The 15,603-nt window shown below is 38.3% G+C and overlaps 1 protein-coding gene across 1 annotated transcript in view; it reads right to left on the bottom strand.

Moving 5' to 3' along the window:
- ZFAT (zinc finger and AT-hook domain containing) overlaps positions 1-15,603 on the bottom strand; it is a 144,821-nt gene that overhangs the window by 38,413 nt on the left and 90,805 nt on the right. Inside the window, exons 11-13 of the mRNA XM_054020088.1 lie at positions 13,208-13,296; positions 5,755-5,893; positions 527-645 (exon numbers count right to left, since the gene is read on the bottom strand). Of these exons, the coding sequence (XP_053876063.1) occupies positions 527-645; positions 5,755-5,893; positions 13,208-13,296 (347 nt within the window). The remainder of the gene's footprint in view (positions 1-526; positions 646-5,754; positions 5,894-13,207; positions 13,297-15,603) is intronic.

Here is a 15,603-nt window from a genome sequence, read left to right as displayed (position 1 = left end):
GTCCTGAGCTTTGGGGGGAGGGAAAGTAGGGGTGCAGGTGTTTGGGCTGGGGGGTCCACGGCTGGGTTCTGGAGGGGGAGGGACGTAGGTGTCTGGGCGAGGGCGGGGGGGGGGGACACCTGCAACTGCAACTGGTGGGGAGGGGGCAAAGAAACAGGAAGTGGGTTGTTGTAGGGGTTTCTTTAACTCTCTACTCCCAGGGGAAATTTTGTGTGTGTCTGTATTGTTACAGACATACTTGCTGACAGGTATTTTGAAATAAATTAGCAAAATAACTGAAACTGGCATGATAATATAGTGTTATTTTGACAAATAAAATATGCAGAAATTATTGTGTTTAGAATTTTAATTTTTTTAGTGCAGAACTGCACTGTATGCATTAACTGTATGCATTCAAGCCAGAGATAATAGAGAGAAGACAACTTTCCACCATGTAAGGAAGTCCATAATACACTTTTCACACACATTCTATATCTTTAGAGATTTTTGAAATTTTTGGGCAAAGATGTAGCAATTTTGTTTTTACCTCCCACTTTGCTTCCCCGTCATGCTCCACTAATTTCAGGCCATGCTTGTTCTTAAGATGTCTGTTGAACTCCCATTTTGTACCATACACAAAACTGCAAACTGGACATTTAATGCCACCTGGGGGAAAAAAACAAAAACAAAAGAAGATTTTTTTGGTATAATTTCACTTCACTTCAATTATCCCAGAGAGTACCCTCTTACTACCATTACATTTTTGGGATACAAGAAACCCATACGGGACTACTCAAGTTTGCGCCTTTTTCTGTCAACCTAAGCAGCAATACCTCATAAGATTTTGCTTTCTCTGTGTATTGAACACTTATTATTTTAAATATAATCAGACTAGCTGAACCACTTCAATGTGTATGGTACAATTTTGAGTGGATCTGCTCCTCACCCAGTTTGTGTATCTGTGAGGGGCATGTGAGCCCCAGGGTAGAACGTAAACAAACTATTTACTGGGCAAGGACCTGTGTTTTTTGTTTGCTGCACAACTGGAAACCCTTTGAAGGACGGTGAGCACTCGGTGTGAGAGATGAATCTCTCCACCGAAGAGGACTACACTGATCCTGACCTTCACATCCCACTGCTGGGCCAAAAAAATTACTAGGGACTTAAAAGAAAAGTGCAGAATGCATTGGTTCCACTTATACAATTATACTTTGTAGACTGTACTGGCTAGCAATTTGTTTCTAGATGGAATTCGTGCCGTGATTTTAAATCTAAAAAGCAGAGATAGGCATGAGCCAAAAGATTACATCTAGATTCACACCCAAAATTCCTCCACGTTTGGGGATATCCATATTCTGAGTTTTGATTTAGGCCCATCTCTAATATAAAGCCTTCTATGTGAATCACAATATTTAGGGAGAGGGAAAGGCTATTAGATCATATCTTTCATCTCTTCAAAGCATGATCAGTCCTTTAGAGACTATTGTTTTTTTTATGAACTCATCATCAAGGTATCTGAACACCTGCTCATTATGTATAATCCCAGCAGATAAGATTAATTTGGATGCTCAACCCAACATCTTGCAGGACTGGAGCCATAGCAGCCTTTGTCTCTGAATGTTGTTTCCCCTTTTTCCTGATACAGCCCCAGTTTCTTGGCCCTCAAAGTATGAAGCAAGGCCTTAGTGGGGTGAAGTGCTTTTATGTTATGAGTGGTGGAGTTCTCAGTCAAGTAGATGTTTGACCATTTTTTAAAATACTGTCATGCTCTTAATATTGTAAATGTTCCCAAAGTTGGGTCCATGTTTTGTTAATAAAAAAAATAATAATCTCCCTTAAGGCTGTTGTTCAGCATTATCAGACTTCATAGCAGTACATCCAGTAAGATTATTCACTTTTCTGGGAATTCTGCAATACCAAAGTAAAACAAGGACAACATACAATGGAAACTGCACCATACCCTAAATATCTTTGTTTTTGTGAGTTTGAACTACAGATTTATTTTTACATTTTAAAAGTGTAAATACAGGTATCTTTTCATTATGGTCTTTAAATGGATATGGTACATTGTTTACAGTCTGTCCTCACAGCAGCTTAATTAAAAAAACTAGTACAGTATGACAAAATCAAACTTCCACTTTCTACATTAGATTTCACCCATTTTTTGCCTTTTTTCTTATGAAAGTAATTTGATCAAATATCAGAACTTAGATGCATGCAGTCATGCAAACTAGTGTTTGTTTTCACTGGATTTTTTTTTCCTCACCAAACCAAAACACAAATAGATTGAATACTACAGTGTGTTGTATCAGATGACTAAACCACATTAAATTAAATATAAATATTAGGGGAGCCCCTTGTGCTTTAAGTACTACACCACCAGATGGCCCTCTAGAAATCATCATCCATTACCTTGGCAAACGATGGCTCCAGCTAGTGCTATCTAATTAAATGCTTGATGTGTACTCTGGTAGGCTGATTACAAGCCAAGCTCTCATTGCACACAGTATTCCATTAATAGGAGAAAGACCTTTCTATATTACTTCTAAATTAAAATTACTAGAACATTACACCACGTTAATTAAAGCTGCAACTTTTGTCATTGTGACTAATTAAGGAACAACAAATGGAAATACGCAAACTGCTAATGTACAACTGTGTCAGTTAATTGGCATCGAAGCTCAGGAAAATTAATTTCTACTCAATTCATTAAATACTTGGGCCAGATATAGAAAAGGTCAGTGAATGACATACCTTATCCACTTTTGACACCAATATTGGTGTCTATAATATAATGTAATGTAATATATACTTCCATAGCACTTTCCATCACAGGATCTCAATGCACTTTTAAAACAATTTACTGACACAACATCCCCATGAGATAGGTATTATCTGTATTGCAGTAGCACCAACAGGTCCCAGCTGTGATTGCACGATGCTCTACAAACACAGAAATAGAAAGTCCCTGTCCTATAAAGTCTATAAGCCACATGAACAAGACAGACTATAGATATGAGGGAAACAGGGTGAAGAGAGGGGAAGCGGGTCATCTGTAGTTTAGACAAAGAAAGGATAAGTGATTTGTCCTGGGTCACAAAGAAAGTCTGAGGCAGAACTGGGGACAGAATCCATGCCTCCTGACTCCCAAGATCCGGAGATTATCTCCATATCATGCTTTCCTGTTAGATTACCTAACCAGGCAAGTGACCAAGGTTCCAAAAGCAATTAAAAAAAACACACATTAAAAACAGTGTGTAGAGTGTATCACAAGATATTTTTGAGCCCTATGCTGGCTGGACATACTGTTAGAATATTAATTTTCCATTGTTAAACATTTTTTAAAAATCAATTTTGTTATAAGTTATATAATTCTATAAAGTTGAGTGTATGAAAGTATCTGCTTTTCTGCCATTGACTGCTGCTATAAATTTCTAATAGCAGTCTAAAAATAAAATACTGCTGTGTGTCACTTGGCTGTGTAATTCCTTGAATGATTAACATTGCACCTCTTGTACTGTATGTGCACTTTCAGAAGGCTTTGGGAAGCGTTTAATAGTCTACATGAAAATAACATTTTCAATTAAGGTATTTATACAAGTTAAAAGATGGAGTCTCAACTTTTAATTCTGAATGTTTTTCCTTGTGTCACAATTTCAGTGTTATTTAAAGGTGGTTTAGCCTTTCTGATGGACAAGGATTGTTTGTAAAAAGAATAATTTGGAAATGCTTTTTAGAAATAATGACATGCTTGGGAGAATTATATTTTATTCATTATCTAATATTTTGGCATTATTCTGGTATCTATTCTGTAACAAAAAGGGAAATTCTTAAGTTTCCAGAAGGCACTTATTTAAAAAAAAGTTTTGTATGTTCCATTCAAAATGGAAAAAAACCAAAAACCTCAGAAATGATCAAAAATAAAATAAGAAATGTGACTCTACCAAACAGCTCAGCACTTTCAACACAATGCAACATAATATTTAATTGAGTTTCCCTTTTATTCCCCTCCAGGAACCAGAACTGTACGAGCTTTGTGCTTCCTGAATCTCTAAATACACTTCATACTCAACAAGCTATCTGATTGCACAATCAGATTGTTCGCTTTGGTCTATCTGCCAAGTGTACAATAGCAAAACCTCTCTTGAGAGATAGTAGACTTGTACCTATCTGCTTTAGCAGCATCTGGGTATGGCTACTCTGCAAAGAAAGAATTATGGTTTCTAAATAAATAATTAACAACATGGTGGCTATCAAATGTAAATAATCAGACAACAGGAACTAGCAGCACTGTTCACTGTTTATAAAAAGGATGTAAGAAGTGAACTGAATGAATTAAAGCTTTTAGATTTAGAAAAATCTGCAATGAACAGAATTATTTCATGCTACGGATATATATGTATAAACACACTTCTCTCTTCCCTTGATTGTTGCTTTGGTTCTGAGGGTTAATCTTGAATGTCAAGCATTTCCTACATTCTCCAATTTCCAGTTTATTTGATATCCCATAGCAGCTTACATAATGCAAATCAACTGCAGCTGCAAGCAAGAAGCTAGGGCAATTACTTTTCACCAATATTAGTTGGCTATCTAGGCCAACTAAGAAAATTAATTTCCACTCTGGAAACCAAGACAGTTGTCTGAGAGTGGAACAGACCTTCAGTTCAAGAGTCAAGAGTGCAGAGTCCATTTCCAAATGAAAACCAAGCATATTTTTACACCCCCACCCACCCCGCATAGGCAAGGGGGAGAAGTAATAACCCCAACAGTTTCAGAGCAGCGTACAGGGCTTTAGCAATGAAATGGTCATTAAAGGGAAAGATATTCAAAGACAGGGCAGTGAGGCACTCAACTCCGATTGAAAGTGAATGGGCCATAGGAACCTAACTCCAATTTGTGTCTTTGAAAATCTCCCCCTAAATCAATTGGAGTTGAATGGTTAAAAACCCCATTCAATGTTTTGAATAATTATTCTTAAGTGTGAGGCCAAAGCCCTTTCCATTTACAACAGATCTGCACTTGTTTACCTTTCTTGACTTGACTTGTTTATTGGGAGATTAATTTGGTGCCATTCAGCCACTCAGTTCTCATCTCAGGATTAGCTCAATCTTTCAAAACTATCATGAAAATTTATCAGCTGATTACTCATTTGAAAAGAGACTGAAAAGATGGGATTGTTTACCTTAGACAGGAGATGAATAAGAAGGGACCTCGTAAAAGTATATAAAATAATGAATGCTGTAGAGAAGACAGATTGAGAACTTCTGTTCACCCTGTCTCATAACTTTTGGCACGCGGCCCGCCAGGGTAAGACCCCTGGGGGGCTGGGTTGGTTTGTTTACTTGCCACGTCCGCAGGTTCGGCCGATCGTGGCTCCCACTGGCTGCGGTTCACTGCTCTAGGTCAATGGGGGCTGCGGGACAAGGGATGTGTTGGCCGCAGCTCCCAGCACCCCCCATTAGCCTGCAGCGGTGCGCGGCCAGTGGGAGCTGCAATCGGCCAAACCTGTGGATGCAGCAGGTAAACAAATCGGCCTGGCCCGGCCCACCAGGGGGCTTATCCTGGCGGGCCGCGGGCCAAACGTTGCCAATCCCTGGAATAAGGGAACAGTGAATGAAATCATAATGTTGCCATTTCAGAACCTAGAAAAGGAAATACTTTTTCACACATGTAATTAAACTGTGCAACTCACTCCTCAATGTTCACCTTCAAATCAACTTTGCTTCAACGGTAAAAATAAACAGACAGATGTGCTGCTTTTAACTGGAAATTTACCTTGTTGGATAAGGGCTTCTGGAGCAAGTTCACCAGTACCAACATTAACATACTCTTCATTGGGATGCTTCCTGTTGTAATGCCTCTTCAGGGAGCCAGATATATTGCAGGAATAATGGCAGTGTGCACAACGGAAAGGCTAGCAAAAAAAAGGAGAGTTACAATTGGTCATACACATCTGCTTTCTGTATAGATGGGTCCAAGCTGCAATATTCAGACTCAAACTTCCCCAAAATTCAAGAGGGTTCACACTGGTTAGGGCATATATCTGTCTCATTTATTCCAGGAGCTGACCTTTCAAACCAACACACAAGTATGTGTTAGCTAATTCTTACAGAAAATGTGTTGCTTTTTTAATCGCTTACTATAAACTATGTATCCTCACAACACTATTTCACAAGTACAAACACCTACACTGTGTTTTTAAGTAATTATTTTCCACAATTGGTAATTACGGGTCTGATCAAGCAAAGGCATGCTCTCAAATATACTGCTTAACACCTTGAGTAGGATCAGGGTCTCTCACTGCTGTAGGCAATATATAGTCTTGATTTGAAAGGGGAAGGGAGGACAGGAGTAACTGAGTACAGGTCAGTAAATAAATATTACTTTTATGTATAAATAAGTTTTTGGGGTTTTGTTTTGGTAATGTCTATAAAATTACAAGTGCATTGTAGAACAGGTTGAAAGCATTAAGAAAGTCACAATGTAGGCATTTTTAGAATTATTAAACTATATAGCAGTGAAATGAATGCTCTGAAAATTTAATGGCATATTTCTTGAGTGTAAATTCAATGTACTCAGTCTTGTAATGCTTTACAGCTCATGTCTGTTCATGTCTGGATAGTGGGCGATGTATGAGCCGCTATGGCAGTTCTAATTCACAGGGAGATTCCTGCAGATCAGCTGAATCCTCAACTAACCAGATGAGACAGGTTCAAAGCTTCCAGAGTAGTGCAAACAGTGGCGTTGGAATCATTTTTATAATGGGAGTGCTGAAAGCCATTGAACAAAACTGTAAGCCTTGTATCTGATGGAAACCACATCAAGCCAGGGGGTGCTGCTGGTGCAAAACAGCCTTATGCCAAGGTCTACATGAAATTTTTGCCGGTATAGAAATGGCTATTAGGGGATCAATTCTTTCCAACAATTCTATACTGGCAAAAGCCCTAGTGTAGACACAGTTATATCAGCACAGAAGCTCTTTTGCCAATATAGACTATTTTGCTTGCTCAACAGGCATAAAAAGTACTGTCAAGAAAGTGCTTTTTTGCCAGCGTAAACTGTATCTGTACTAGGAGGGTTTTCCTGGTAAACTATGCTAGCAACACTTTTAAATGTACATTAGGCCTCAGTGGGGCTCAGGATCTGGCCCTCCGTGTCTTGTTTTCCCATCTGTAAAGTGGTTTTGTGAGGCTAAACTAATTAATGTTTGCAAAGTGCTTTGAGGTCTAATGACAGAGGAGTATAGAAGTACTGTATTCCCATAGTGCTTTATGCAAGAGAAAGAGCATTAGGCCCAGTTTTCTAGCAAATTCACTGGATAAATACATTTTTCTACCTGCAGTACCCCTGCACTTCCAATTGGATGAAGTGTTCTTCTCTTCCCATCCTTAACTATAGCGTAGAGCTGCTGTGCTTTTACCTACACCAGAGATATGTTGTGAGGCTTAATTCTTGCCATGTGTTTTCAGAGCTGGTAGCAGGGACTGTTTGGTCAGCAGGCCTACTGGCAGGGCCTCCTGCTCCAGGATCTATTTTAGGTCAATGTGTCCTGAACGGGGTTCAGCTGGGTCAACCTCCTAGTCAGTAACCCCCAATTTCTGCCCATCCAAGGGACAATCATAGAGGAATCTGGGGTGGATAGGGAGACCTTGAAAGTGTGATAGCGTGGCAAGGCCTATGTTCAACCCACCTCCTGCTTACATGCCATTGGGACACTTCCTACCACACTGGATGCCGCAGTGTGGTGCATGGCTGCTGTTCTGTTATAGTCCTTTACTCAAACCCTTAGAGTCTCAGAATGGATGCAGGTGGCCCTCTGGTGGCCCTGCACATGGTACTCCCTACCTCTGGGGTGATAGCAAAAAATAGGAAGAAAGGTCACAGCTGGACCTTCTTGGTAAGACCTTCTTCTTCTACTGTTGCAGAACAGTGTCCTCCAGGAAATGGCTTCTGTCCGCCTCACTGCCTGGATTTCTGGAGCTCTCTTTATACAGCTCCTTTTCCCAGGAGTATGCTCAGCAGTGACTATGGGGCGGAGCTTTCCTGGCCCAGTACTGCTCCAGGCTTTCCACTATCTCGGCCATAGTGAGGGTTTGTAAACCCCATTAAAGAGCCACAAAAGAAAGACTCTACAGAAGTGTTATTTATCCCAACTTTCAATTATAGTACCCTAAAGTTAAGCAGCTAAAATTTTTATTTAGGCATCCAAATCTCTATTTATGTGCCAAACATTAAACACACAATTTTGAAAATTAGACCCATTATTTCATCTGTGCGCACCATGGTGCTTAATATTAAATATTAACCTGACATATTCACAAAGACAATATATGTGAAGGGTAGAAGGATGCCAGTAACAAAATACCATTATACATATGCATTTACAAAACAGGTGGAGAAATGTCAGTAAACCTTGTAAGTAAACAGAAATACTAAAACTGTACTGTACACCTTGTTTTTTTAAAAAAAATATTTAAACAAAGGCAAACAATTTCTAAATGCATCCTCTCTTTCTATGGAGAGGCAGAGTAAAAAAATATATGGGGAATCCAGCTGATTTAGCACACTGCCTGAACTTTGCACCAACATTTAAAGATTTTAAATAGTGCTTAAAACATTGAAATATATTTACGCTCAAGAGGGTCTTCTAATGGGCATCATTACCAGCTCCACCATGAATATTTCATGTTATTTTGAAAATAAGGCAAATTAAAGTCATTCTCCAACTGTAACACAGGATATAAGCTTCAAAAAGTTAATTTGTCATTACATACTAATCAGCAGTGGATCAGATCTATTTGATCTGAGCAGAACTTTCACCTGTATTTCTCCAGGTAATTAAAAAAGCTCTCTGAACAGTCTACCCTCTGCAGTTAATGATTTCAATTGTGTATTTGCTGTGCTAATTATGTTAATTAGCCTGTCAAAGGTATTCAGAGTAAACAACCACCTCTTTAAATTTGGGTCAATTACTCCACACTTGTCTAAGGGTAACCAATAGTATGGATAGAATGTGATGTCATCTTCTGAAACTTGATAAGCAATTAATTATAATAAATTACAGTATTCAACTCAGTAGGGAATATGAAAAGCTGGGTTTCTGAAGGGGTAGGAGTGCAAGGAAGAAAGACACACACAGAGAAGCCCTATCTACAGTAGGGAATTTTTCTAAAAACGTCCTCCCGTTGTCAATATCTGTTCACAGCTTCACCAGTGTTAGCAACATTAGGAGCCCAAATATAGAAAGAAGGGCTGCTGTTTGCTGCAGGAGTTTCTGAACACAATGTCGGTCTATGTGCTTTAGGCGAGGGTTTGTAACATTGTTGTAACACCAGAAGCCCTACTATGCTATGGCTCCCAACACTGCAAGCTCTGAGAGGGCTGAGCTGGTGTGAGCCATGATGGGAAATTTATTATTTCCCTACCATAGAAAGGACCAGAGAGAGACAGAAGGCTGCAGTATAGCTGGAATAAGATGAATTCTGCTGATTGTGACAAAAGACCAAGAAATCTTGATCTTTAAGAATCAGTATTGTGTGCGCATCTGAGAGCCTGACTGTTCACCAGAGTCCAATATCTGTATGACAGCGGATTAGTAAACCTATGCAAAATAATTCTAATCAATTGGGTAAATCTGACTTGCATGTTATAAGGGATTGAATAGTTCACAGAACCGTTTTGAGACAATCATGGTGACACACATGGATTGACTGCTTAAAGGGTCACCATCAACATAAAATCTAATCTAGCCAAACATGAGTTAAAAGTACTTTCTGGCACATTTGCACCCAAGCCCTTTGCTAATTGTTTGAGTTTTACAGTCACGTTTTCCTACTGCTTTTTGCTCTCCATTTGCTGTGTGAAAAATCCACACAAACAACAGAATAAACTGACTACGGCTCTGCAACTGGATGCACACAGTATCTCCTGTGAAGTGAAAAAGGTTTCCTCTAGACGTCAGTGAAAATAGTCTGTTATTCTATAATTTTAATAAAGATATGAGCCCTAAACAAAACAGTCCAAGACTACTGTCTAGATGATATGGTGATGCACATATTAGAAATATCATATTAGCACAGATCAGTTCATGCTGACTAGACTGTTTTGTTTCGCCATACCAGGCTGAGCTGCAGGAACCCTGGAATTCCTTTCAAAACGGATCTACTTGTAACAAGAGGGCTTGACTTGGAATTGCCCAGAACCAGAAACTATCTGCTATATATTCTGCAGAACTCTGTTATGTCAATTAGGCAGCAAGCTAAAGGAAACAAGGATTAACTCACTAACAGAGATCAAACTTTGATCATCCCAGATTCCTGCACACTTTTTTGTAAATTCTTTAATGTCAAAATTACAAAAACCATTTGCCATTCACCACCATTTCCTGGCTCAACTACCATCTCAAAATGCTTAGATACCACTTCGATTTAGAAATAGAATAGATTAGAATTAAACAGACAGACCACATGACTGTATATCTTCACTTGAGTTTTATGCACATGCAGTGATCCCCCAGGCAGGAGTGCACTCACGAACACACTTTATTTTGTAAGGATCGCTGACAAACTAATCTCTTAACAATTCATTGGATATTCCAATTGCAAGGCAGGCTGACAGTAGGGTGGCAGGCCATGATAATTTACATTCTATCTTGCGGTCTACCAGGACAAAGCTATTTTGTAAGTACTGCATTTTAAATATTTTTGTCCCAAAATAAAATATTTATTTTTAAACAATGAAACCAGAATTCAAGCTTCTATCTCCATCTCCTACCAGTTTTGTCAAAGAAACATTTACAAACAAAAAAGAACTTGTTACAAATGTTTTCATACTTGTGACGTTGCACCCCACAAGGCTTTATGGAAATATGTTTATGAATGTATATATATGACATAACTGGAATATGTTTTATGCTACATATGCCATGTAACATATCTCTGTAAAGGTGATGAGCTACTGAATACATTCCTCCTATTTGTATGCATGTATCATTTTTGTACTTGACGTTATGAATATTGGCTGTATACTTGCTTGATTTCTAAGTAGCCTTAGTAGAGCATTTGGTCAGCTTCTTGAGAAAGGAATGTGCAAATTAAGTGCCCAATCAAGAAACACTTAAAGGACAATGAATCTTGTAAGGCTCCAATCTACATAAGAAGTCAACCTGAAGACGTGCAAGGTAGCATGTAAGCAATGACTGCTGTTTGTAAAAACTGAGTCATGCATGGACATGTGACTTGCCCATGTGACTCCAAAACTCCATCTTGGAGCTGGACTTTGCATAGAAGAAGGGGGGGGGGGTCTCCACCCACAAGAGGGAGTCTATTTAAGCCCGTGGGAGACGCCTCCATTTTGTCTTCATCTGGCTAAAGAGATATCCTTGGGGGGTGGAGAGGCTACCAGAAGAAACTGGAACAAGGGACAATAACTACAGGGGGTGTGAGTGATTGCTGGACCCAGACTAACAGGAGACTAGTCTGTAAAAGGAAGCTTACTGGGTGATGTTTTTATCTGTATTCAGTTTTCTTACTGTATTAGACATAGACTTGTGTGTTCTATTTTATTTTGCTTGGTAATTCGCTTTGTTCTGTCTGTTACTACTTGGAACCACTTAAATCCTTCTTTCTGTATTTAATAAAATCAATTTTTACTTATTAACCCAGAGTATGTATTAATACCTGGGGGGAGGGGGGCAAACAGCTGTGCATATCTCTCTATCAGTGTTATAGAGGGCAAACAATTTATGAGTTTATCCTGTATAAGCTTTATACAAGGTAAAAACGGATTTATTTGGGGGTTTGGACCCCATTGGGAGTTGGGCATCTGAGTGTTAAAGGCAGGAACACCTCTTAAGCTGCTTTCAGTTTAAGCCTGCAGCTTTGGGGCATGTGGTTCATGCCCTGGGTCTGGATTTGCAGCGGGCTAGTGGGTCTGGCTCAAACCAGGCTGGGCACTGAAGTCCCAAGCTGGGAGGGCATGGAAAGCAGGGGCAGAAGTAGTCTTGGCACATCAGTTGGCAGTTCCCAAGGGGGTTTTTGTGATCCAACCCGTCACAGACTTATTTAGCATCTTGCAGCAGTTTTGCATTTTATTAGAAACAATCAACTTGTCAGTTGTGTGTCTATCATAAAATTAAATCTATCAGAAAATGAAAGTGTTGAATTCCCATCCTACATAAAAAATGCTGGAAATACAAATATAATGCAAAAGGAATGAAATTATTATAAATATATATATAAAATGATGCCTTCCTCTGGATGTCTCTGTTCATTTTCTCTTTCTATGTCTGTCTTCTAGAATTTAAATTCTGGGCCAGGGACTGTCTTAATTTTTGCTTTAGACAGGCAGCAAGCTTAATGTTGATATAAATGATAAAATATAAATGATACTTTAAAGAAGCAAAATAAGTTATTAGGTACTGAAAGCTGATGAATTGCAAAAAAAAAAAAAAGCATAACATCTTTATAGAATGGCTTAGAGGTTTACTCATTGTCAGGATAAAAGTGCTAAACTATACTGAACATTTTCTTTAAAGATAAAATTTTGGATTTTGTTGAAAATGAAAGCAAATGCCATTTTTCATTCTCTGAATATAGTATCCTCCATATTCATGACATTATATTCTACCACACTGAGAGTCACTGTAATATTTAGGAATAAATAAGGTATTGCTACATTTTATTAATATAAACTGATCTCCAATCTAAGTGCTTCACAGATACATTAACAAGCTTCCTTCTGAGACACACTTTAGACAGACAGATATGTTTTAGATTTCATTGTCCCTAATGTCCTTTGAAAACAAATGAACTCATCTACTGTAAATAAGGTGGCCATCTTTCAAAGAAAGTTAAAGGGGGCAGTGAACAATAATCTATGGAAGACCACTTCTTACTTTACTAGGAAATTGTAACATACAGATTTAAATAGTCATGTTTATTTTGCAGTGAAAAATACATACTTTAAAAAAAAAGAAATTAAATATAAATTTCCATAAACAAAATGATTCCATCATGTTGTTGCACAGTTTGGAGTGTATTCTTCAAGTAATGTTGCTTAATATTTAAATATCAAAGTCAAAATCCCCCTTCTAACATTAGAAACATAAAAATATCATATGTTATATCACTAGAAATAAGAACATCCCTCTTGAAAGTTGTTGTGCAGTCTGAAGACCCCTTTATTGCTACATGAGTATTAATTAATCATGGCTTACTTGCGCTCTTACCTTGAAAGAGACATGTTGTTCCATGTGACGTAGGAGCTGTGGCTTTTGGGCTGCAGTGTAGTCACACACTGTACATTTAAACTGCTTTCCTGAAACAGAAATAGAAAATGTGTTCAGATTGCCTCTTCATATTTAAATATAGAAAGCTATCAATGATATTTCATGATAAAGATGATTGTTAACAGAGTAAGGATAACCAAATATTGTCAACTTATCTGTTAGAATTTAGTATCAATAGGGAGGCACATTTTGCAAAATTCTGGTCAAATAGGTCTGAACAGAATAGGACAGAAAGAGCCTTTGTCTGCTATTTTTAATTACAAGTGTTAAACAGTGAATCTATTACTTGGGATAGCCACTGGGGAAAGAACACCCTTTAGCGTAAATGCCCAGTGGACATCACTGCTGCTTTGCAAAAACATAGCTGCAAGCCCATTTATTTGGTTGTAAATAACGTAGCTCTTCAGACACACCTGTTGCAGGTGCTTGTTCCATCTGTCCCAATCTTCCAACCGTTATGACTCATGTACATTTTTTATTTTTGACACTCACTGGATTTATTTTTAGAATACTATAAATTATTGCAGCTGGTCTTCAACAAATGATTTTTATTGGCATATTTCACTACAATCTTAAAATAATGACTCAAGCAGTCCTGAAAGGGATCCTTGCAAACAAAGACAAAAACCCCCAAAAGCTGCCACACAGAAATAAGCAAAATAAATATAAAATAGTATGTTAACAGGCCAAGTGGTACTGAAGCTTTATGCTCAGACCTTTCACTTCCGTATGCCTGGGTTCAATGTGGGACTGAGGAAACAAACTATAGTGAATGTGATTTTTTTTAACCTTGCCTTGCCAGTCTGTGCTCAAAAGGACCCCATTACTAAAAGACTAGGAGTGTTGTAGGCACACTGGAAAAATATCTATTACCTAGAAACCAGGGACATGTAAAAGTGTTATCTGGTCACCGTATTACTTGGTCACTTAGATGACAGCAACTTCAAGCTATTGTTGATGCCTAGAAGACAAGTGAGTTATCTTGGGGGCATCTACCATGTAGTTGGTGACAGGTTTCAGAGTGGTAGCCACATCAGTCTGTATCAGCAAAAACAATGAGGAGTCCTTGTGGCACCTTAGAGACTAACAAATGTATTTGGGCATAAGCGTTAGTGACCAAAAAGATATAATTTGCTGTCACCCATTTGGAACACTGGAGAATGGATTGACATAGCCTGAATTTCAACAGTTGGAAGCTGAAGCTATGCAAATTCAGACTACAAATAAGGCACAACATTTTTAACAGTAGCTGTAATTAACTACAGTATTGGAATTATTTACTTAGGAACATGATGGAACATGATGGTCATTTCAAATTTCAATCCTGTTCTCCAAAGTGCTTGCAACCTCTCCCATCTTGGCATCAGCCACATATTTAATAAGCACACTCTCCACTCCACTATCCAAATAATTAATGAAAATATTGAATCTATGAGGTCTATGAAGTAGGGGCATTCTGAAGGGGATCAAGATAGTCAAATGTGGAAACAATGTATTTCATGACCCTATTCACCAATGGGACTGAAATCTCTCTTACATTTCAAGGAGAGGATCTCTTGTTTGAGGCTTTGCAAAAGCTAGGAAGTGCTATGCTGGAACTCTCAAACTCATTCTATGACCCTATCTTCCCACCATTCACGTTTTTTTCCCCCTAAAACATTTGTTTTTCTCTTTATATTCTCCTTCCTCTTGATTTGAAAACAAATATTCTCCATCTTTCCTTTCATTCTCTCTTTCTCCCTTCTCCATGCTCTTCTCTATTCCTCCATTCTTCATCTTCCTCCCTTAGTTAGAGAGAGAGAGAGAGATCTTCCCACTTCCAGGATTTCCATACCACAGAGCTTCATTTGTTCAAACAATTTTAAATGCTTGTTAGAAAAGCTGTCAAAAGCTAAAAGGACCAAGGCAAAAGTGGAAAAGGCAGATTCACTCTAACTTGTCACAAAACAGGGCAGTTTCTTTACATTCAGAATCTTGTTAATAAAAGTTGCAAATGTTTTATACTGAAAGTGACAGCTCCAATAAAAACAGCTAAGAAAAATCTTGACACAATTTTTTTGCTACCTAATTAAATTAATGAAAGTCAGGATCTATGCTTCATTTCTACTCAAACTGTAATCAGCCTAGACGACTGAATTGTTTTCTGTCATATCACTCTTGAGAGGAATAAAGCAGAGAAAAAACAACCCACTTTATTTTCTAGTGGTTAAACTGACCTTGCAAGGCTGAAGTTTGAACAAAAAATGCCTGAATTCATAAGCCAGGAAGACAAGACAGAAACAGTGAAGCGATTTTCAAACCCATTCTGTTTATTTGTAGAATAACTGAACAACACT

The sequence above is a fragment of the Malaclemys terrapin genome, chromosome 2 (assembly GCF_027887155.1).
Source record: "Malaclemys terrapin pileata isolate rMalTer1 chromosome 2, rMalTer1.hap1, whole genome shotgun sequence".
Lineage (NCBI taxonomy): Eukaryota > Metazoa > Chordata > Testudines > Emydidae > Malaclemys > Malaclemys terrapin.
Note: the sequence above shows the minus strand (reverse complement) of the source record. Positions and strands in the feature narration are given on the sequence as shown.